This window comes from Crassostrea angulata, chromosome 8 (genome assembly GCF_025612915.1).
Source record: "Crassostrea angulata isolate pt1a10 chromosome 8, ASM2561291v2, whole genome shotgun sequence".
Lineage (NCBI taxonomy): Eukaryota > Metazoa > Mollusca > Bivalvia > Ostreida > Ostreidae > Magallana > Magallana angulata.
The window spans coordinates 5,222,737-5,247,551 of record NC_069118.1 but is presented as its reverse complement, the minus strand read 5'-3'; the positions used below and the strand labels follow the sequence as shown (position 1 = coordinate 5,247,551).

At 34.9% G+C, this 24,815-nt stretch overlaps 1 protein-coding gene across 1 annotated transcript; it reads left to right on the top strand.

Annotated features, from left to right (window-relative positions):
- Window positions 1-87: 87 nt before the first annotated feature.
- On the top strand, window positions 88-24,775 carry LOC128161564 (metabotropic glutamate receptor 8-like). The gene is made up of 8 exons (XM_052824873.1): window positions 88-669; window positions 13,226-13,442; window positions 16,149-16,436; window positions 20,090-20,212; window positions 21,574-21,777; window positions 22,052-22,178; window positions 22,411-23,332; window positions 24,036-24,775. Exons 1-8 carry the CDS (start codon window positions 157-159, stop codon window positions 24,408-24,410), a joined length of 2,769 nt encoding a protein of 922 aa, XP_052680833.1. The 5' UTR covers window positions 88-156; the 3' UTR covers window positions 24,411-24,775.
- The last annotated feature ends 40 nt before the right edge of the window (window positions 24,776-24,815 follow it).

The following is a 24,815-nucleotide window of genomic DNA, read 5'->3' as shown; positions in this document are numbered from 1 at the left end:
GCCGGGTTTTCCGGCACCTAGTCTAACTGAGACATGGCTTATCATCAGAGCGCATGCTCGTTCCCGCGTCAGCGTGGCTTAAATCAATGCTCGCGGAACCTATCGGATAATCCTCGCTTCCACTCACGGAAAACTGGTGATTGATGCTTTGATTGAATGTGTAACGTTTCGCTGTTCTATGAAAGTATGCAGAAAATTCGTTTCCTCTACATACTTTTCTATGCTTTTTTACCTTTCCAAGATGCCAAAGTTTTACCAAAGGACAAGAATAAGATTCAGCTTGACGGGGATTTAATTTTTGGTGGACTGTTTCCCATGCATGAAAAAGGCAAAAGTGGTAAAAGTTGTGGAACGATCAAAAAGGAAAAGGGGATACAGAGACTGGAGGCCATGCTGTTTGCAGTAGACAGAATTAACGCGGACGACTCGCTGCTACCCGGTGTGAGTCTAGGGGTACATATTCTGGACACGTGCAGCTCTGATACGTACGCCCTGGAGCAGTGCATGGACTTCATCAAGGCTCGGCTGACCAGCTTTGACATGAGCGACTACAAGTGTGAGAACGGGAGGAACCTGGTCTACGCCCCCGTGAAGCCTGTAGTAGGGGTGATAGGAGCCGCCGCTAGCACTGTGTCCATTATGGTGGCCAATATCCTCCGGCTGTTTCAAGTAAGTTACCCCCACCCAAACCCCTCCCCGCACCAACATAATAGCACTCCATTTTCAATAATGCAATATTTTCCCCGCATTATACGGCGTTTTATATAAGTTACCCCCTCCCCCCCCCCCCCCAATTTCCTTCCCAACACATATAGTGATACTCCATTTTCAATATTCATTATTTTTCCTCATTACGGCGTTGCATGTAATGATATGCACGTGTACACTTTGCAAACAATCGACTTTTACTTTATGTTAAGGATAAAAAATGTCGACTCTTACATCATATATCAGATAACGGAGTTCATTTATACGGGATCATTTCACGGCAGATGAAGACAGTTCGTTTTGTTTCAGCTCCATTACATCCATTACATTCTCGTTTTAAGCGTCTAAAATCTCGAGTTTTAGATTTTTAATTAGTGTGGTCGTGCCAATTAAAACTTTGTATACACCGAAGTGCAAGAGCAAAGGGTTTTGTTTTATCGTTTTTTATTTTGTATTGGTTTATTTGCCTTTTTTATTTGCAATTTTTATTCAACAACATGTCACTTCCGTAATCTGAGGAGAGCCTCTGCCTCTCAACTAAAAGAAAACAGTGACAGCTATATTTAGAATTATCAACGTTAAGCAGCAGGAAGTACTCATGTTCATAAACATTATACTACAAGAGATATGCCCACATTTTAGAATTTTAGCTGCCTATGATTCTTCTTCTTTTCTCCCTTCCTTCCTCAATAAATCCTAGACCAAGCAGAGTTACAAGTTCAAGTAAACTTAAGAAAACTTCCACTTGACAATTAAAAAGAAAATTTATCACCAAAAAAAAAATATATATATAAATAACTAAAATTCAAAACATAAAAAATATATTAACACCAAGAACCTGTCCCGATTTTGTTAACAACATCATGTACGACTAGTTTGGGCAGCATACTTGTGTTATAGTTGTATATCTATGCATGTTCGCTAGAGATTTTATTTCGAACATACATGTCAAATGAAAATTATGATCTTTATATGCATCTGACCAATTTAACACTGTAAAATTCAAACTGGAGTCTTTTAGGTACGTGGAATTACGAGCTAATATTTAGAATTGTTTACCATTCCTAATTTATCTTATGGTTCACATCTTTTGCAAACGTAAAGTTTCTATGCATGAAGCAAGTTAAAATTAACAAAGACTTGTAGATCTAAAACCTGTGTGCAGTGTAAGGCTGATTTGGTTGTGGTTTTGTAAAAAATGTTAATAAATCATGAAGCTACACGAACAGTTAAAAACTGTTGTTCTCTACTAATAATTTAGAGCCTTTAAAATTGCCTTATCCATACCAACAAATGAGATGCACTAATGTCGGTCGTAAAAACCCGAAGATTTATAACAAAGATTACGATAATCAGAGAAATCAATATTTGTATTACAAAATTATCAGAAGAAGCTGTCAGGGAGCAAATCATTTTTTCATTAATATTAAAAAAATGGCCACCACAAACCCCCCGAAAATCAAATTAAAAATGCAACAAAAAATCAGAAGCCTGACTCCTCACGGTGCGGAGATGGCGCCATTTTAAGCACGACTTGTTTGTCTCGCGTGTCCTGTCTTTTTCCCCGTAGTTATAGAGACAGCAAGAAGTGTACAGATATACACGTACATGTATGTGACTGCATTATAAAATACTGCAGTAATTAGTTACTGATAAATGACGGTTTCAGTACTGTGCTTCACACGTTATATAGAAAGCATTACAAAAAGAGTGGGGTTTGTGTTAAATACCTGTTTATATAGCTTTCTGTACATGCCAACATTTTCTGAGATGCATGGTTGTATTACCCACGGACGTGGATCAGTATGCTAGTTGAAACTGGATAATCACAATTTTCAATTTTACAACATTCCGTATTATGTATAGGTGACTTTTTTTTCTTTCGAAGTCTTATCAATGTTCTAATTCCTCTACCACTTTCGCAAAATTAGTTAAGCCGCTAATCAGTTTTTGTCTTAGTTTTTTTGTGTATACCCCGTATTTCATAGGGGGCGAAATTTCCGTTTAAATTTGTAGAAGGGCGAAAATAACCTTATTACAGTAATTCATGTAACAGGGGAAGAAAATGCTGAAGGAGACCATTGAAACGGGACTATCCAGAGTGACAGTGATTTCATATCAAATTTACTGGTGCTTTTATTTTCATAAAAGGTCGTAGGTTTTTTGAGAGAAGTCTAATGTATAAAGATTCATAACTCTATGAATTAACTCTATTGACATGTTATATGTGCGTAATATATTTGTAGAAAAAAAATCATATTCATATAAGCACAATACATTAGAGGATACTTTCCCCTTTTAAAAAGTATGTTCAGATCACATCGGAACAATGTCTATTAACACAGCATTTGTCATTTTAAATTCATATTTAGTGAATATCTTACTAATTATTTAGAATTTCTTCATTTGATACGTTGAATGTTTCCCCCAATAAATGTCAAAGATTCGGCTATTTCTTGAACATAAGCTCCCTTCTTACCTAAAATTAGATCTCCTTCTCTTTCAGTTATCTGTTATGAAGCACGTACACTTAGTTTGAACCTACATGCATGCCGGCATGTCACGATAAACTATAATTGATGTTTTATACACTTGTATTTTGCTGTCTCTTATATTCATCTGTGTGATGTTAATTGTCAATTAAAACCAGCAATGTCACAGCGTTCCATAATCTTCTTTTTAAATGTATTTCAAGGCATGTTTTAAAACGACTTATACTGTTACTTATTCAGTTCATGAATTCCCAATACCTTGTGTGAATATTGGCGTGTACAAGTGATAAAATGTCAAAGAAAACTACAAATGTTACAGTAGAAACTTGCATCGTCATTTCATTGTTGCATTGAATAATTACAATTCTCTTGGATAACCTATGAAAACAAATATAAACCATCGCCTTCTTGCATTAGGTAATATGTATTGATGTTTGTTCTCTGTAATTGAAACAATCGGTAATAAACAGACTAGAGGTCTCAATTTCGGAATTTAGTTCAAAATGGCTAAGCAAACAATCTCAATCAATAATCGATACTTGAGGTTTTTCCCAGCCAGCTTAAAAGTTGTGACTTCGTCAACTCGCAAGATGCAACAATAAATTACAATTTCAAACTGTTGCAATTGACATGATGCTCGTCCGATATCACTTACGTTTTGGTATACATGTATATATACATGTTAAAAGCGTAGCACAAAGGAGCAAGGGTTGGGGGGGGGGGGGGGGGTTGAGCATTGCATGTCAATATTCATTTCACACACAAAGGAAACGTTATACAGCTTGTGACCAAACATCGTGTTTGTTAGAATTTGTTATTAACAATAACCACGTGATTCTGCAGATATAAATAATATAAAGCTCGTAATATTCCTTATACCTTTGTACTTTCCATAACTCACAATGAACATCAAATGATAGTTTGGTCAGATATTCTTACAAAGCATAATGAATATATCGAACAAAATGTATGGAGTCGCTTATTACATGTAGCTGTGTAAACAGTATATGTAGTCTTATTAATTACTGGAGCTTTGATGTACGAACACTGGCTTTATCATGTACGGAAATATTTATTCACTCTATTACAATGATTATGAACAGCCTAAGTACCTTTAACTACATGGTCGATCGCTGGGACTTCTGATACTTAGACCGACTTCAAAAATACAACTACATGTACATGTGACTCCATGTCTGAAAAAACCCCCACTAACACACGCAGTCGTCTGATCAAAACTGTTTTATGCAAGGTACTTTTGTCCAGTGAATTGTGACGTCCATTTTTTGCATACTTTCCAATGCATTCTCCCGTTCGATCTTACAGGTAATAATGATTCCGGCGTTTGTTACATGTTGTTTTGTAGAGTATGAAATGTTAACGTTGATTTCATTGAACCATATTCAATTTATTTCATTATTATCTTGCATTGTAACTGTTATTATTTGAATTTTTTTACTAAACTAAGTTTAAAGAGTATGTCACAGGATAAGTTTTTAAAAAAATTTTCATTGCATGGGTAGCTAATATAAATATATTTTCCGAATGTAAGCTGCATATATAAATGTGCTAGTTTAGCATAAAATTGTTCTCTCTCTCTCTCTCTCTCTCTCTCTCTCTGGAAAGTTTATGAATGTTCATTAATTAGTCTGTCATTGCTAGTTATCCAAGTAATAATCTACACAATGATTTACAATTCATTAGAGACCGTATAGAAGAAAGCTCATTAATACGATTATAGTTAATGGAGTCTCCCTTCATAAACTCAATGAGGGACCAGTCATTGTAGATTATCGCTAATATAATACGTCACAGTCATTCAATTCCAAAAGCTTAGGTTTTAGTTGCTGTTAATTACTATTTCACATGAATCATCGTTTTGGGATAGTTGGATTTCTTTTTTAAAAGTAGAACGCGAATAGTGAAAAGACTGAACTGCATTTGTATAGCACAAGACTGCACTTTCTACAGTTTCCTCTGAGTGGGTTTGATTTATGAATAAACCACCACAGTAGACGTCATTGCAAGCTTGAGTTTTCTGAAAGTTAATTTCAAATCAATTTCATTTTAAAATTCTAGCTAATTGCCAGCTGTTTCGAGAATGAAGAATTTTTATTATTATTTGAATAACGCATCTCATTCTAACTTATCGTAAATATTACATTTGTATTAAACAAAATACTCCACATACTCAGCGTGTATATCAAAACTGATTTCAGCATACAGTTCATGTACATCCCAACCCATTTCAGCTTACACAACATGTACTTCACAACTCATTGAAGCATTAACTACATGTACCCTCAAATTAGTTCAGCTTACACTACGTGTACACCACAATTCAGTTCAGCTTACACTACGTGTACACCACAATTCAGTTCAGCTTACACTACGTGTACACCACAATTCAGTTCAGCTTACACTACGTGTACATCACAATTCAGTTCAGCTTACACTACGTGTACACCACAATTCAGTTCAGCTTACACTACGTGTACACCACAGTTCAGTTCAGCTTACACTACGTGTACACCACAATTCAGTTCAGCTTACACTACGTGTACACCACAGTTCAGTTCAGCTTACACTACGTGTACATCACAATTCAGTTCAGCTTACACTACGTGTACACCACAATTCAGTTCAGCTTACACTACGTGTACACCACAGTTCAGTTCAGCTTACACTACGTGTACATCACAATTCAGTTCAGCTTACACTACGTGTACACCACAATTCAGTTCAGCTTACACTACGTGTACACCACAGTTCAGTTCAGCTTACACTACGTGTACATCACAATTCAGTTCAGCTTACACTACGTGTACACCACAATTCAGTTCAGCTTCCACTACGGGTACATCAAAACTCATTTCAGTATACACTAATGTACACCACAACTAATGTTAGCATACACAAGGTGTACACCAAAACTCATTACATGTACACCTCAACTCATTTCAGCATAAACTACGTGTACACCACAACCCAGTTTAGTGCACACTTCATGTACATCTCAAATAATTTCAGCACACCACAACCTACCAGCATAAACTATGTGTACCACTTTACTACTTCAAAATACACTACGTGTATACCTCTACTTATTTCAGCACATACCACATGCACAACACATCTCATTTTAGCGTACTCTTTATGTACACATCAACTCATTAGAGCATACACTTCAAGTACATCTCAACTTATTTCAGTATACCTCACACCACATCCCAGTTCAGCGCGTACTACGTGTACACCTCAACTAATATCAGCATACACTACATGTACACTACAGCTCATGCATTTTAACATATACTACATGTACATGTACAGAACCAATCAATTAACGGTCTCGTTTCGGAACAGAATTAGTCTTGTTGCAAATTTGCACTACCCTCCAGCATATTTAGCAGAGAGATACATGTACGTATTATACAAGATATGTTAAATTATTTCATGTTGTATATTTTCATGTCACACGGGTTTCTAGAAAACAAAAACATTCCTAGAAGGTTGATTCTATTGGATACTTTTGGTTATTACGGGACAGAGACCTACATCTTTAATTTCAAAAACTTTGCCATGTGAATTTGATTAGTTTGAATTTTACAGAGGTTCCAGACCCCCGACCTTTTTTAACTTTAGATTTTAGACATAAACTTGTATCGAGAGTGTAGCAAATCAAGTCCGCATAACTTCGTTTATGTATGAATGAAGACAAGTTTATTGATATTGACCGGAAAGGTCTAAATTTTGACATTTTGCCCCATCAGCATTCCAAATTGATTGGAGTTTTTTTTCTTTTGTTTTGTACTATCTTTGAGTGTTCTTTGTAAATTCATGACCTCTGTCACTACCTAACCCTATTTATAGCCTCTCTGTAACCAAGGGGGCCTGAACTCGTCACTTCACAACACTTAATTAAAGTCAAACCTAATCCATCATCCCTTTAATCAAGACCTCTCCGGTATTCGTGGAGGCACCAAAAGAAGATCCGAGCTTAGTTCTTTCTGAGGAAGACGGCAAAAGAAACCCTTGATTTGTTGCCAACACAAAATAAAGCCGTCTTTAACAAGGGCAGCGAAACAAATCAAAGCGCAGCCATATTTACGAATGCGGGTAAAGTAATACGAAACTCATCCATGAATCTCCGAAATAAGATTAAGAAAAATATTTTTTTTTCATCTTTAACAAAGAGGAAATTGGTCTACTTTTACTGTTCCGAATTTCACTACAGGTAAAACAAGAACAGTTTTCATCAGTTTTCAACCGATAGATAACGAAAATATGTTTTAATTGCACTCTGGAATAGAGGTTCAGGATCAAATTGCATGAACTTACTTTTGATAGCAATTACGTCTTTTTCCTTTGATTGCTGACATGGGAAGGTGATTTATTGAGCACTGTTTTGGGTTTCATCGCACAATAGGAAGGAAGAATCTTACTTAAGTTTTATCAGTAGTATTCTTAAAACAAATTTGCATAACAATATACTCTATAGCTTTTACATGTATGTCAGAACTTGTTAAAATTGTATTTCATACAACGCAGTGATATGTTTGTAGTTTTATACAAAAACAATTAAATTCACACGACAAAAAAAATCGCTCTTTCTCGAATTGCTCTTCTCATTTTTTAAACATACAAACATTAAAGTCTTTATTTAAAAGTAAAGCTGTATGCTAATTTTAAGATAGAAGCGTATTAGATTGGCGCAATAAGTAAATATATCAAAAAGACTGCCTTCCTGAATTCTCGCCTAATAGACAAAACCTCAATTCGTGTAGAATGTTTCAAATATTTACTAAAATTAGATAGAAAAGAAAAATTTTATGTTATTTTAATGTGCTGAATTATTTTAACGTGAACAAAATATCTCTTTCTCTTGAAACAAAGATGTTGCAAAAAAGTTTAAAAGTATACCGCACAGATAAATCAGCAAATTGTTATTTTTTCCTTCGATTTTTTTCTTATCTCCGAGTTCTCAATGAATACATTCTACAGTATACAAAGATCTTTAATCATTAAGTTGATGGTCATAAAATTGTCTTTTAAATTTTAAATGCAGTTCTTAGCCAAATGTAAGACGTTCTTAAAACTTAATTTGAACAAACGGATTTTGCTAGAAACAAAGCACAAAATATTCTAATTTGAATTAATATAAAAACGGCCATGTCGACCATTTCAGCCAAGAAGGCGAAACTTAGTGGTCAAACCCAGGCCAGTGATCCGGACCATGTTTTAAAGCATACCAACGAAGAGACAGTTTGGAATAATTAAGCATCGTTCATGGTACAGGATAAAGAAACCTTTGAAGTGAAAAATAAAAATCCTTCTAGTGCCAGATTTGTTTGCTGATAGCTGTTCTCTCAGTCGGAGTATAAGCTGATTGTTACCCTTAAGTTATAACAAGTAATTTGTTCTTTGATTAGTGTTTAAGTAGTTATTAGAAACAAGAAAACCTCATCGACCGCGTTCGCGTTCATTTTGTGTGTTTGAAAACGGATCAATACATTTGGGCGCTGATAGATTTCGGGCGACATTGGAATTAATTTATCAAAGCGTGTGATATCCAAACCTCTCTATGACAGAGTTTCTGATAAGTGATCATATCAATGACAACCAGGAAACAGGTCTGACGAAATGAGTGTATGTCTGCTTCAGATGGTCTGTTCCTGTATCTGAAGGCTATAGGGCACACCGAAACTTTATACCCGCCATGTAATAAGTTTTCTTTTGGTGTCTTTTGCAGTTGCATAATAGAAAAAAAACCTCGTAGTCCTTGTATAGGAATCAATTTGCATAGTGTTTGCCAATACAGAAACACCTAACCTTCAATTTTGTTCTTCCGAATTGAGAATGGTCTATTAATCTGTTCTCTGTAAATCTTAACTCTTTAAAAGAGGGCGTAGACAAAATGAAGATTTATTTACTGATAAATTGATTTGTTGATTGATTGATGGAAAGTCAGTTGATGGATTGCTTGTTTGCTCGAAGTCGAAAAAAGGTTTCCTTTTACTGCAAGCCCCCCCCCCCCCCCCCATAAAAAAAACCAAAACAAAAAACAAAACAAAACAAAACAAAACAAAACAATAAAAAAAAGTCATGTGGTTATTAATGAACACGCTAATGTAACATGTCAGCGGTTGAAAACTCCAGTTAAAACACCAGTTATAATCTATATACGACCACCTTTAACGACCGGATGTTACTCTTATTTCTAAAAATTTAGAGCTTTCTAAAATTCTGAAATTACCCTGCTTTAAAAAGGCTGGCTGGTCAACAAATTACCCGGCAGATCTACCTTAAACATTTAAATATGATATATTTGTCCTTAAACTATTTTTTACTAAAGAAAAAATCTAAATATTTTATCTTTTCTCATCTGAACAATTTCCATTTATACACTGTCATTATACAGAGCTAATCTTCTTAAGGATGTAACTATAGCATAAAAATGGCCACGATATTCCAGTATACAAATTGCAAGGTTGGGATTGTGAATAAACTTGTATATCTAAACCTAAAAGATTCACAAATATTAGAGTTAGTCAATATCAACGTTTAGGTATGAGGCTTTCGTTACTAGTTTTAAAATTTCAGGCGCAAATCTGAGACAAAGAATAGGTCGGCTCTTTTAATCCAATCGATGCACTCAAACATGCTAATAAGGTTAAGGCGAAGAAACCAAACGAGCCTGAATTATGCTGACAACGTGTCCAGTTGTCCCTTCCGAAGACCCTAGACCCGTTACTTTGCTTTACAAACGATACAGAAATTACACCAGTCACTTCTCTCGATTGACATATTCTTTTTCGTTAAGCTTGTCTTCAAATCAAAGAGAATTTCCAGCGAACTGCCAATTGATTAGCATGGCACAAACCGAGGGAAATTGAAGCCCGGCCTTTCTAATGCTGTAACGGCGGGGCATCACGCTAACGTTGTTTTTCTTAATGAAGAAACCAAAGAGATTTGAGGTCTGAATTTCTTCGAGAAAGAACATAAATATGCCCTCAATTAGAGGACATGGTTTTACGTTTATGTCTTTCTTGTGCTTGCTTCCATGTTTAAAGGAATGCATGTACGTTTTATGGGAATTGAATGGTTATTAAACCTTTGAAGATTCCCAACATTAAGACGTCTTTGTTGAGGGTATTCTTTATTCGCTGGAAAGATACATTTTAACAGAATTGCCGTATCAAATTGTCGTAATGCTAATGCCGAATCACTTCACGTAGATGTACGGCCTTTACATAAATCCTATAGCATATTTGTTTACTTCCATTGAGTTTACCAACATCCATGGCTGGAATTCCATGGTCAAACTGATTAAAGTTAACGATCCGTTTGACTCCGTTTGCTATCGCATTTAATTTGCAACCATACACATATTAATTTTACTCATTCCAATGCATATATTGCAAAATTTTCTACTAAAAATATATTGATTCTTTGTTTTAAATATTGTATTTATTAATTATATTTTTTCATTTGTTTGTTATTGTTAAGTAATCATCGTCAAAACACAGTTGAAAAATACCTTGTTTGTAATTAAGTAAAAATATATCATATGAAGTCGTAAGATGCAAAATTAATTTAAATTTTATACATTAAATAATGCAGTTTTGGAATCCTTCATGATCAAAAATTATGTGACTGCACATATATACACAAATTCACCAACTTAACTTATTTCTCAAAGATCACCAGCAGGCATGCACGTTTTCACCAACTGGTACAGACCTTGGAATTTCAGAAGGGCGTAGCTATCTATTTCTTGCGTCAGAACAAGTTAAAAACGACGCGGTTTCAAGCGAAATATATGCACCGATTGCGTAGTCTCAACTCAAAAGCCAGACAAATCTTGTTGATTTCAAAGAGCCAAGGCTGAATGGCTAGCAATGAAATAGACAGGCATATGTCACATTGAATTGCTGTTTGACATAACTACCTAAAGTCCAAGCTCGTATTAAAATTGTTCTATTTCTTGATGAACTGCTGCATGTACGTGTCAAGTACTGAAATAACATCATGATCAGTACAATAACGACAGACGTTGAATAACGAAATTGTAATCTCATCCAAACTTCAAATAGCTAAATAGTTAAGTTTTTCTGCTCATAGTACTTCACCTGAGCATATTGCTATCTTCTGACATTTTATGCCCGGTTCGTGTACCAAGAACACGAGTTTACTCCAAGGGGTTGTGTCTTAAAAATTTGATTGATGGGTGTCTTCTGTACGTACTAGACTCAACGACCGAAAGACAACTTGAATTAACATTAACGTATGAATCCACAAAACGCCTATACAACTGTTTAAAATGAGTGAAAGCAAACTAAAAACAAAAACATCTCATTGTTTACGGGGAACTCGGCATGGCTGTTTCACTGTAACATTTTATCACTGGTGTAGGTGTACTCTGCATTGCCCAACATCTGATGGCAGGTGATTGTTTACTCGTCAGTATGACATAATCCTTTAACCGCTGGTTGTAGTCAAGTGTTTGGACTATTTCAATATTTACGCAGTCTAGTTTAATTCACTTTTCATCAGATCGATTACTGTATTTACCATAGCTTTTAATTAAGATGATGTCATCAAATCTGCTACAACAACGTATGCAGAATATTGTAAACAGTCATATATTTCCAGCTACAGAAATTAGATAATTTTGAGGTATCTTTAGAGTTGAACAATTTTGATAAAGCAATAAAGAACTGTGTTGTTATGTGAAGTCAAGGGGGGGGGGGTGCATTTACAGCCATGCAGCTTAAGTTATTTTTTTTTTTTTTTTTTTTTTTTTTTTTTTTTTTTACAAAACAGCTATTGTGACATAAATAATATGAAAATATATCTAGAGGGAAGCAAGAGAGAGAGAGAGAGAGAGAGAGAGATTTTAAATTGTTTCTGTACCTACTTAATTAGCGTCGTAAAGCCTAAATATCATACTTTTCATGAAGTTATTGATATTTTGTAACGTCAGTTGAATATGATTTGACACTTTAGGATCATTATAGTTTCCATGTCTTGAGCAGTTTTCCACGTTAGGTTTGTACGATGTATTTTTTCTAATGTATGAAATTTGAAAAAAAAAGTGCGTTATTGTTTTATATCTATAATGTTCCAAGACAGTTGCGGTACCTTATTTGCAAAAGAAATTCAAATAAAAAGTTTCTGAATGACACAACAGATACTTAAAAGAAAGCATTCGATACTTTATTTATTATGATACTAAGTACATGCAACTGGTTCAGTCGTCACAATTTTATTAAATGGCTATATGAAGTGCTTGGTCAGTGGTTTAGATAATATACTTACACTAGTACAACCTTTTCATCCAGATCTCTATAATACACGTAAATAGTTACCAGTGCAAGCTAAATCCTGAATGTAAAATTGTCTAGTAAGTACCACGTGACCTAGAAATCACGTCATTATATCCAAATCAGTTATGTTTGCAGTTTCTCGCCATAGTAATCATTATTTGTTCGGGTTTTGTTATCTAGCACAAATTATCAATAACGTCACCAGAAATCTCATGAAATATTCACTGGTCTATCTTTTGCTTCACACACAATACTGTACTGCCTGATTTATAGCCTTAATGACTGGTGGTTTTCCTTGGACTGATTCTGTGTACAATATTCAGTGGTGTGACAATAAAGAACTGTATGGTTTCCTTTTATGATAACCAACGCTGCTGGTCAACTCTTGTACTTGTCAGAAACTTGTAAAATTAATGTGTATGCACTCGTGGCCTACTTTTTTGGGAACATTGATAGACGAGAAACAAAATCAGTATTTTATGACAATACAAAGCTTTTTTTATTTTACTTGAAAGTTAATGATTATAGCATCAAGTAATCAAAATAACTTTAAGAAGTTTTTACCACTTGCTGAAGTTCAAAATTATTCAATAAAATTTCTACCAAAATATGTTACAATAATCCTATGCCAGTTATAATGATTTCAGCCTGATTCTCTTTCAAATTTTATTAAATGTATTTTAACCATATTTCCAGATTCCCCAAATAAGCTACGCCTCGACAAGCATAGATCTAAGCGACAAATCGAGGTTCGAGTATTTCTCCCGAGTAGTGCCCCCTGACACATTTCAAGCTCAGGCAATGGTGGACATTGCTAAGGCCTTTGGTTGGAATTACGTCAGCACACTTGCAGATGAAGGGGACTACGGGGTGAAAGGGATCGGGGCCTTCAGGGAGAGGTCTACTGACGCAGGTAGGTGCGCGTTGTATATGTTCAAATTGTCACGTGTATGACAAGATAGGACCATTTACTTTGCATGCACCCCAAAAATACAATTTCGATTGCAATTGCATTTGATTGGCTTTTTGTGTGAAAAGAAACGGTTATTTCTGTGACCTTTGGACTAAAGTCAAAAACAAGTTCGATTGACGCAGCATTTGAAATTGTGGAAATTTGATGTCATTTTAAGGGTCAAATGGATATCAGTGCAATTTGGAGGGAAAGGTTTTCTTTGAAAAATTAAAATCGCGTCTTTTAAAATATGACAACATCAAAGTATGAAAATTCTCTAAAGAATGTTAACAGAATTCAGTGCTGTGTACTTGTTATATTTTAAAATAATCACGTCACATATAAACTTTATTAACATCATATTATGATAAAAGATATCAATTAAGTACACAATCATCTTATCCATCTTATAAAACTCCGTTGTTTTTTATAGATTTGACTGATGACCCTTGTCACACAATATCGAATTTGTGTGCTGCCTTGAAAAAAAGATATAAACATCCAATTGTATCTTAAAAGATTTCTTAAATGCTATAAAGTATCCAATTTTATGAAGTTTTTTCGTATCACATTAAGTTATGCAAAACCACGTATACGCAAACCTCCAAAAAGCAAACAGAGTGCATAAACAACAAAATATACATCAGGGTGGTAGATTTTAATACAGTTAACAAAAAAAAAACCCCTCTTTTAAAACCATTAAACACAAAACAAGACTTGCAAGCCAATAAATTACTAGTACGCAAAACCTTGGGTAACATGCGTTTTCTTTCAGAACTGAAGAGTTTAGTGTCAACACAATTATATTTTCTGTGGGAATTTTTTTTTCTTTTCAATGACTCTGCATTTACAACAACATGTTTGTTTTCCTTACCTTGATTTTTAATTTTGTACCAGCAAACCTGAAACTTGCCATAACAATGTACAGGGATGACGCAATGCTTTGGAATTGATTTGATATTTTATCAATTTCAAACGCAGAGGTTTGCTTTAGTAGTTCATGGTATAAATATATCAGTATCCGTTGTAGTGTGTCCCTGGGAGTTTTTTTGCTTTTCCTGTACGTCTTGATAAAATATTTGGACTACATTACTGATTCATCAATACCGAATAAAATTGATAGTTTTCTATACGTTGCACAAAGTTATTTCCGATGCATGTCAAAAATAGCATCGCCTGTAGTATTGTTTCACTTCAATTATACGTTTGCAAAGAAGAAAACGGATAATTGTGGTTAAGAAATAAGTGAAATTTAGAAAAAAAAGTACGATATTAGGAAAGACCTTGACGTGTGGTAAACATGACTATAAAGTTAAAACAAAAAAAGTTTTATATTGGAGGTCGCTTCAACAAACGAAAAACCACTTCACGCACGGTGCACTAAATTCCGGCTATTAACAAACTAAAAACCACTTCACGCACGGTGCACTAAATTCCGGCTATTCCAGATCTTACTTTAAAACTTGAACAAATGTGTTCTTAACTTTATTATCAATCTCTCTCTATGTCTCCTTAATTTCTAGCAAATCTTATTTATTATTCATTAGCTGATGTAATTGGCTCTGCCGTAAATGTCGCACAGTTTGAGATGAATTTTGCTTTTCACTTATTCAATTACTCTTGTATTAGCCGTCCAAAAAAGGCGCTTGAGAGATTAAAGGAAATCCATGCACAGCGCCTCCGTGGGAATACTACGTAATGTTGTATTTTTTTAAAAGGTTTTTATTCGTGTATCTCGTGCACTTCAGTACCTCTTTTTGTCAACAAAACTTTAGACTTTTTCGTCTATCATTTTTCCATTTGTATCAAATATATGCAGTTTAAAAGCTTACATAAATGGAATTTTCACTTTATCTTAATATAGTATCAGTTTTAAAATGAATTGCATTGATTGAATATAAGCTACCTTGCTCATAAATTGAATTTGTTGTCACGGCTTTTTTTTAAAATTTTGAAAAATTCATACATAATGTAAGGCAAAGTGATCTCTTGATTTGAAGTATACACTCTCATGATCATCTTTTGGGATTTAATGACTGAAAAAAATAACACCGGTAAATTTACAAAAACAGTTTTTCTTTAATTAGTCTCCATGCATATCTTAATCTTTCAGTTGCGATCTCATGTGCCACCGTGCAGACACAAACTCTCAACAAATCCCGCGAGAATTAATACCGTTCGATTCAGAACTCCCGCAGATGCAGCAGAACTGCTGCAATTTTTCTTTATGTTAGATCAATCTATCTTTGTATAGTACATAATGTACGGGCAATATCTCAAACTAATTTCTCTTTTCTCCTCGGAGACAATTGATTATTCGTCATCAGATAGAATTTCCAGATTTTTGTTTTTCCCTTTTTCATATTGTTTTCCCAACAGCCACGCATATTCTGAAATACCACACACATTTTTTTGTTAGAACACTTTACAGTACTTTTGACAATTCTGAAATACGATCTAAATACGACCGGTATAAACAAAGGTGCACTACAAATAATAATTACATGTACGATCATGATTGTATATGAAGCCACTGACATTTTCTTGTAAAGAATCTCATACATGTTAATATATGTGGCGCATACAATATTATATTTATTCACAATTTGATTGGTTTCATTGTTATCATCTAACTGCAAAGCTATTGCATACTTTAACTCATTTTAGGAATATGCGTCGCCCAATCCTTGACCATTCTCCGCGATGATGCAGATTCTAGAATTGAGCAGTTAGTTTTAGAATTGTTGAAGAATGAACGAGCCAAAGTAGTAGTGATGTTTGCAAATGAAGACAACGCCAAAAGGGTTTTGAAAGCACTTCTTAAAGTCAACACTACCTCAGAGTTCACGTTTCTGGCTAGTGATAGCTGGGGCGCTAAGATACATCCGGTGAAAGGCCAAGAGACGGCGGCAGAGGGCGCTGTTACGTTACTTCCGAAACGACATGTCATAAAAGGTGAGTGTGTACAAGAGAAATATTAAAAAAAATAAATAAATAAAGAAATTAACACCCTTCCCCTCCCCCCCCCCAAAGAAAAAACAACCTAAAAAAGACAACCCCCCCCCCCAAAAAAAATAAAAACAAAACAAAAAACACAAAATAAACAAAACTCAAAAATCGTGACTCGAAGCCTTACTTCCAATATTAATTACAATGATGACAATTATGAACAATGCTCTTGTCAGCGTACATGCACGAGGCGGCACAGTAGTTGAATTTGGTTTTAAAACTTTGAAGAAATTTAATAAAACGAAATGTCGTAAAATTAGAATTCAGAGACAAGATTGCAAAACACATGAACAAGATTTCCTTATCAGATGATGAACAAAAACCTTGGAAGTCCTGCGTGTTTCAAAAATATCTGGTCACGGAGGTACACAATAAGCGGTGCAACTATTCGACCAGGCACTTGAAATATACGAGGATTGTTCGGAAATTTTTGAGACAACACGGATATTTCCATTTCTAAGTGACGAATTATGGTGAAAGTTGGCATGAACATTGAAGAAACCTTAACAAATAGTTAAAGAAAGTAATATTTAACAAATGTTTAATATTTTGTTTAAAACGGTATATTAACAAATCGGTGGTCAGGGTACCCGGCGCAAGCATAAACTCGGAGAATAAAAAAACTAAAACATCGTCTATCTAAGTGTCTGCAAACTTACAGCTTATACTAAAAGAAATCAGCTTATATATGTTAATTTTGCTATTTATTGTGATTAACATTTGATCAAGTTTCACGAGTGTTTGAGTTGAAATACGGATATGGTACAGATATATTTACCAAGCAATAGGAATTTAAAAACAACAGTATATAGAAATTTGACGTCAAGGCGGCGCAGCGAATATACATCAAATTGATGGAAATTTCGGAAAAAGACCTTTTAATACCACCCAACTGCTTTAACAAAAACTATACGATGGCAAGGGATAAAGAACTTCAGTTTATCGTCTTTTTTCACTAATTGTTTAGCTAGAATTCAGACCAAGTGACTAACTTTTAAGTACTTTTTACACACTAACTGATGTAAACAGTTCTAAAATATGTACAAAGAATCACTGTAGGAGACATTTCACAGTAATTTGACTTTCAGTTAGAAATGACCCGATTTTTTTTTTCTTTACAAAATTAAGAATAGAAGGAATATGCGAATGTTGACATCTTGAAATGTAAACAAAAGATGAGAAATGAAGAATTAATTCTAATTTCCCTTCGTTTGTTGGGTTTTTAAAACATAGGATCAATAGGAACCGTCAAAATGACGTTGCGGTAAGTTTGTGGTTGCGCCAGGTCACTGGGCGATGGCAATTTGGTCAGCTTACCAGGAATGATCCAATCATGCTATGGACAATTAATTTTTTACATTGATAAATTCTATCCTGGTGTACATTTTGGTGAAATTTCAAGGATTTATCTTTTTCCCCAAGGAAATAAGAGAAAATGTCTCAATAATTTCCGAACAACCCTCGTACATGTAGTAACATACATACGCGGCAGATCAAAGAGCATCCCTAGTGTATTATTGTACAAGTACATAAAGATATACGGGACCCTAGTTCTATAGCCCCAGAGTAAATCAATCCCCACAGAGACACACATCAATCAAAGGATATAAACTTCAACCGCATATAAAAATGGATCAGAAGAAATTATTAAACAACATTATACATATCTTTGTAAGGAACGGAAAAAACAAAAGTAAAAATAGGAAACGCGATGTATTTTCTGCCTGGCTGACGGGCGGTAATTGAATCGTCGCGGGGTTCGATAATTCATTAGCTTGTAATCAGAGATGAATCTTAGGCAACGACAATCACTTCAAGGAAGGCATACAAAGAAAGAGGGTCTGTATCATCTTGGTAAATGTACACCAAAGTCCGGGCCATCTTGCTCGCACAAACCGTCTGCAAGAGATACACGACACCGTGACTTCTCAAAGTAGTCCGCGGCCACATTACTGTGTTTGCATAAACAACACAATTAAACCTTACAGTATTTCTTTTTTATATATCGGGTTCCTTGAAAATAACGGCTATTAACTTGTTAGTTTTTGTTTTCCAGCAATGACTTGGAATCAACAAACTCGGATCTAATATTGATCTCTGAAAAATATTCCTTTTAAAACGCAGAGTTCATGCTAAGTCTTAGAAAGATGTATAATTCTTTTCTTTGCATGATAAATATTCAAGTATTATTTTCAATCTTCTTCGAGAAACAAAATAAAACGATCGATGTGTTGTGTATAAGCCAGTTCATTAAGGCTTGCTATTGCATTATAATTTTGACTATACTACATGTATCTTGCAAAGTTTTAATGATCGCCTGATATAACAATAAGACATTTGTCATAGACGCATAAACCAACTTGTCGTTATATACTGACACTGGTTTTGTAGAATTAATAAAGCTGGGTCGTCAACAAATTGTCAACCAGTTTAGACCTGCTATTATACAAATATTTACTGGGGTTGAGGGCAACATTGATTATATTAGCCCCGAGGGACGAAATATTGCCCGACGCGAAGCGGAGGGCAGTATTTTCGTCCCAAGGGGGCTAATGTATATAATCAATGTTGCCCGAAAATACAGTCAACATTTGTTTTGTTATATGAAGAAACAAACCAAAATTTAAGAAAGTAATTGAAAACAGATCGCCATAATTTTCAAAGAATTCACGCATTCAATTTTGTGCAAAGTTCATTTCCAAAAGATCCTCGGCATCAAACGGTCACTGGTGATATGAATTACAGATGTTCAACCTGATTTTACTTCACAGTTATTCGCAATTCCGTTATGATAGCAAACCGTCGCATTGCGCGTCCGTTATTTGCTTCCCTTGACTGACTGTCTAATATGACATCACCTTGTTTTGGAGTCGCGAAGAATTATTTACGTCATCGTTTACGAATCAACAAATCAGAGGCGATTATTTGAAAAAGAGGGAATGTTCTCTAGATATTATTCCTAGCCGGTCAATATAAAAAAAATATTGACCGGTCAATATTTTTCGGACGAGCTTACAATATTTCCTATAAACTGTTCTTCAGTAAATTTTCAAATATATTATCTTTAGAATTAGAATAATGTCATGACCGTCCAGTTCTCTGAAATGTCATTCCATCGCTTAAAATGACAACTATCCTTACTATATGGAGACAAATCAATTATAAGGAATGCATTCAGTCGCTATCCAATTTATGAACATAATGATGATCTAAATTGTAAGTTGAAACAGTTACATGACGCACTTGTAATTAAATAAACCGCTTGAACTTTCTTTACTTGATTTATATTTATACGAATTGGATGGCAATTGTACATATTTCTTACATCGATATATAAAACAGTACTTTTATTTATAATTGCTTTTTTAAATCAAACATTTTGAAAACCAGCAATGATCAAGGAGACCGAGTTAAAATTGCATTCACATTTACTTGTACCTCTGCTGCAATGTTTAAGATATTTAAGCAGAGTCCAATATATCACATTTACTTTAAGACCCCATTATGCCTTGTAACTGAGTACTACTTGATACTGCAAGGTTCATATCTCATTCGCAATGGAAAAACTTTAGCTGCATTGCGTTGTTTTATAATTGCAGAGTTTGACGAGTACTTCACCAATCTTACCGTGGACAACAACAGGAACCCCTGGTTTTCGGAATTCTGGCAAGAGACATTTAACTGTTCACTGACCAACAAGTCACGGACCAAACAATGCTCAGGTGAGCTAATTATATCTCAAAACTTATTAATAAAACAATATAAAGGTGAGCTTCTTCTGTCATATTTAAGAATGCATTGATTATGAAATTTTAAAGTTTAGCGACCATCCTCTTTCTAAACTACGAGGGTTGTTCGGAAATTATTGAGACAACTCGAATATTTTCTTTTCTAATTGACGAATTTTGGTGAAAATTGGTATAATCACTGAAGAAACGCCAATAAATAATAAAACAAAGTAATATAAAAAGAATATTTAATATTTTGTTTACAACGATATATAAACAAGTCGGTGGTCGGGGTACCCGGCGCAGCCATGAACTTGGAGATTTAACAACTTTAACATCTATTTTATAAGTGTCCGTAGAATTACAGTTAATGATTAAAGAAATCAAATTAAATATGTTCATTTTGCTATTCTTTGCGACTAACTTTTGATTAAGTTTCACTGATGTTCGAGTTGAAATACGAATATGGTACACACATATTTACCAAACAATAGAAATCTGAGAACGACTTTACATTGAATTCTGACGTCATGGCGGCGCATTGAAAATCGTCAAACTGGTGGAAATATCAGAAGACGGCCACGCAATTGCTTAAAATAAATATACGATGACAAGACAAGGTAAAGAGCTTGAGTTCATCCTATTTTTTCACTGATTGTTTAACTAGAATTAGGCCTTAGGGATTAATTATCAAGTACTTTTGACACACTAACCGTTGTCAACAATTTTAAAATATATATATAAAATGACTGCAGGAGACATTCACAGTAATTAGACTTTCGGGTAAAAAAAACTCGACCCCCCCCCCCCAAAAAAAAAAAAACAAGAATGAGAGAAAATGTAAATGATGACATCTTGAAATGAAAACAAAAGATGAGAAATAAAGAATAATTATTATTTCCGTTCGTTTATAAGGTGTTTAAAACACAGGAGCAATAAGAAGCGATAAAATGACGTTGCGAAAAGTTTGCGGTTGCGCCGGGTCACTTGACGAAGGCACGTTGGTCAGCTTACCATGAATGATCTTTTCATGCCATGGACAGGAAACTTTTCACATTGATAATCTCTATCCTGATTTACGTTTTGGTGAAATTTCAAGAGTTTATCCTTCTTATTAAAAGAATAAGAGAAAATGTCTCAATAATTTCCGAACAACCCTCGTAGTTTCGTATACGAAACAATGCTTAATTTAGTCCGAGATATCTTACGCTTTCTTGGCTTTTGAAATGTTTTTGATTGTTTACATTCCACGAAAACGTCAGAACCGGCCGGCGCCATTACGTAAACTGGAAATACACCAACATGTACATGTATCAAGTCCTGCTAATTTAATTATGGACCTTTGTTCATTGCAGGAAATGAGTTCATCGGGATGAAAGGCGCCGCCTACAATCAGGAAGGCCTGGTTCAATTCGTCATTGATTCTGTGTATGCTTTGGCGCATGCGTTACACAACCTACTGGCCGAGGAGTGCACAATTCCTTTCTCAAATTGCACAACAAATGCCATTAGATCCGGAGAGGAGGTTTTGAAATACATCCGAAATGTGTCTTTTCAAGGTATCTCAATAAAAAAGAAAATAAACCAATTTTATTATGCCATCCTTAAGACACGTAGTTAACGAATGTTAATTCCGTGTACAAAAATGAATATATTTAATGCAATAAAGCTGAACATCTAACAAACAAATTCAATATAGTATTTGCGTAAGTTAATGCATCAAGTAATTTTTGAAATTTTGAAAATAATTAAAATTTCCCGAATTTGAAAGTTTGTAGGTTCCCTAGTCCCTAATGGAGCCAATTGATTCCTATTTTTTTCTATTTTCAATAGGCGTAGGAGGTGATTTGGTAGGCTTTAATGAGGAAGGCGACAGTTTTGGAAAGTACGACATTTTCCAATATCAGCAGATTTCAAAAGGAGTTTATAAATATGTCCACATTGGCGACTGGATTGACAGGTTTGGATACTATCAACATGAAATGGAGAATCGAAATGTTATATATGTTCAGTTATACAGCCATATGTCTTTTTACTGTTAACAAACCAATAAAACATTATCATAAAGATACAAAACAATAGGTGATAGAATACTATACATGTACTTTGTCTTATCTGTTCTATAAAATCTGTTCTCTGCTATACTTAGTTTAAAGAAATGCACAATTGTAAGATTTTTTTTAAAATTTAAGATTACGCTTAAAAAACTCGAGAATCAAATGGAAGAAGGAAAATGCCCCTTATTCCGTTTGCAGCGAGGCGTGTCCTTCGGGCTTTGCAAGGCTGGAAAAGGGGTTAAAATGTTGCTGGGGATGTTTCCAATGTGCATTCAATCAGTATTTAGCAGACGAATATACTTGTAAAGACTGTCCAGAGGGATCAAAACCTTCTCGGAACCAGTCGATATGTAGCCCTCTTCCTGTGCTCTCCTTGGAATGGAGGAGCTTTTGGATGTTGCTTCCGGTTGCATTCACCAGTATAGGAGCAGTGTTAACTATACTAGTGATAGCTGTATTCATACGCTATAATGAAACACCTGTCATCATGGCTTCAGGAAGAGAATTGTGCTATGTGCTTCTGATTGGGATCCTAATGGCTTACGGGACCTCTGTTATGATGCTTGTTCGTCCAACTGTAATTTTGTGCACGCTTAGGCGACTTGGGCTCGGGGTATCTCTGTGCTTGATTTACGCGGCGATGCTGACAAAAACCAACAGAATCTATAGAATATTCAACAATGGGATCAAAGCAATGGTCAAAAGACCCAGCTACACAAGTCCGCGGTCGCAGATAGTGATATGTTTTGGCATCGTTTCTGTTCAAATCGTAGGAGGAATCACGTGGCTCGGGTTTGAGAAGCCTGACACAATGTTTGTGCTCCAAAACCAGGAGTACTTAGTGTTGAAGTGCAGGGCCAGCCAGACTGCTATCATTGTGTCGCTTACCTATAATATAGTGCTGATAATAATATGTACTGTGTACGGAGTCAAAACAAGGAAAATACCTCAAAACTTCAACGAAGCCAAATGCATAGCGTTCACCATGTACAGTACCTGTATAGTTTGGCTCGCCTTCATTCCTATTTATTTTGGAGCAAGTGGTGGCGATTTCAAGGTATGAAATACATTATACACAAAAAGTCCCTCAATTCTACAAAAGTCTACATATAGCATGTTTGCTGAGCTTTTGCAATAATTTGATTTAATGTATTCAAGTATCGAGAAAAATTATAGCCATTTGTAGACACGTCGTCTGCTGTTAGAGATGCTAGAATGCGTTTTGCTATTTACGACACAAACAGAGTTGCGTCTTTGACAATTCAATATAAAATGAAACATAAATGTTTCCTGTGTGAGAGAAAATTGTCTTTCCAGATCATTTAGCTGTCAAGTTCGGATTGGTTTACGAAGGGAAATACGGAATACTTAAACCAAATTAAGATATCAGAGTTCTCGTATTTTTCAAAAATATTCTGCGAGAAATACATATGAATTTACATACTGAGAACAGTAAAAAAATATGCCTTTTTGTTATCCCTTCCTGAAACGTTCGTTTGCAAAGTAATGGTATATAAATATATTTTTGTTTAAAATTTAGACGAATGCATGAAACTGAATCTGATAAAAAGTGACATTATAATACGCGATAAAAGTGTCGGACCTCCCTGTCATGATCTTTATTATTACATTATGTTGCTACATGTACATGTACCTATTCAATAATTTAAATATTTTTAATGACAATTTGCAATTCAACTGAAATTTAAAAAGAAATGACGGTGTGTATCAATTATCAAAGGCATGTTTTATTTTTTCAGATTGAAGTTACCTCTCTTTGTATGTGTGTTAGCATCAGCGCCACTGTCGCCCTGGTTTGTATATTTGCTCCAAAGGTATACATTGTGTTGCTTCAACCTCATAAAAACATCAGACAGGGTGCATCTACATCTCTGAAAAACAATCACCCAACCCTCTCCCGCATTATATCGGAACAGGCGGAGTCTCTAGGGACATTTCCTTTTCAAAACGGAGGAGTGTACACCCATCCAAATCAGACCACGCAGACAACGCATACAACAATCAATGACGTATTTGGTGATGACGTCGACCTCGACGACCTTTCTAGTGATGATGCAACAGGAGATGACAAATCCAGGACGAAATTGAATCCACCAATGGAAGCAGATATTTGAGAGCATAGTAGCTTTTTGTATTGTCCTGTTTCCCGCATGGTTTATCAACTGTTGAACATTCCAAAATGTTATCAGACTTCTAAACACACATTGTGACCCATATTCATTTGATTCAGTTATTATCTCGTGTCATTGTATAGTATTTATAATAACATTTTAGTATTTATTCAAGTTTGCTTTGGTGCTGTGAATTGTCCTTGCCATTGTGTACAGACTTTGTTTAAAGATCCGTATGTACTAGTGAATGTTGATTGTAATGCACATTCCTCTATATATATAATCATGCGTTGTTAAAGCATAATAGATATAATTATTTATTATGATTTGGTGTTTTGAAGTTCCTATAAAAATTTCTTAAACTTCAAGGTTTGATATACTAGTACTCAGTATAACTTTTTCCTAATT

Excerpts from the sequence above, each read along its gene's own strand:
- LOC128161564 (XM_052824873.1), top strand. The coding sequence starts at position 157 with ATGTGTAACGTTTCGCTGTTCTATGAAAGTATGCAGAAAATTCGTTTC. Across the intron at positions 16,437-20,089 it reads GAAACGACATGTCATAAAAG|AGTTTGACGAGTACTTCACC; the intron begins GTGAGTGTGTAC and ends TTATAATTGCAG. Across the intron at positions 23,333-24,035 it reads CAAGTGGTGGCGATTTCAAG|ATTGAAGTTACCTCTCTTTG; the intron begins GTATGAAATACA and ends TTATTTTTTCAG.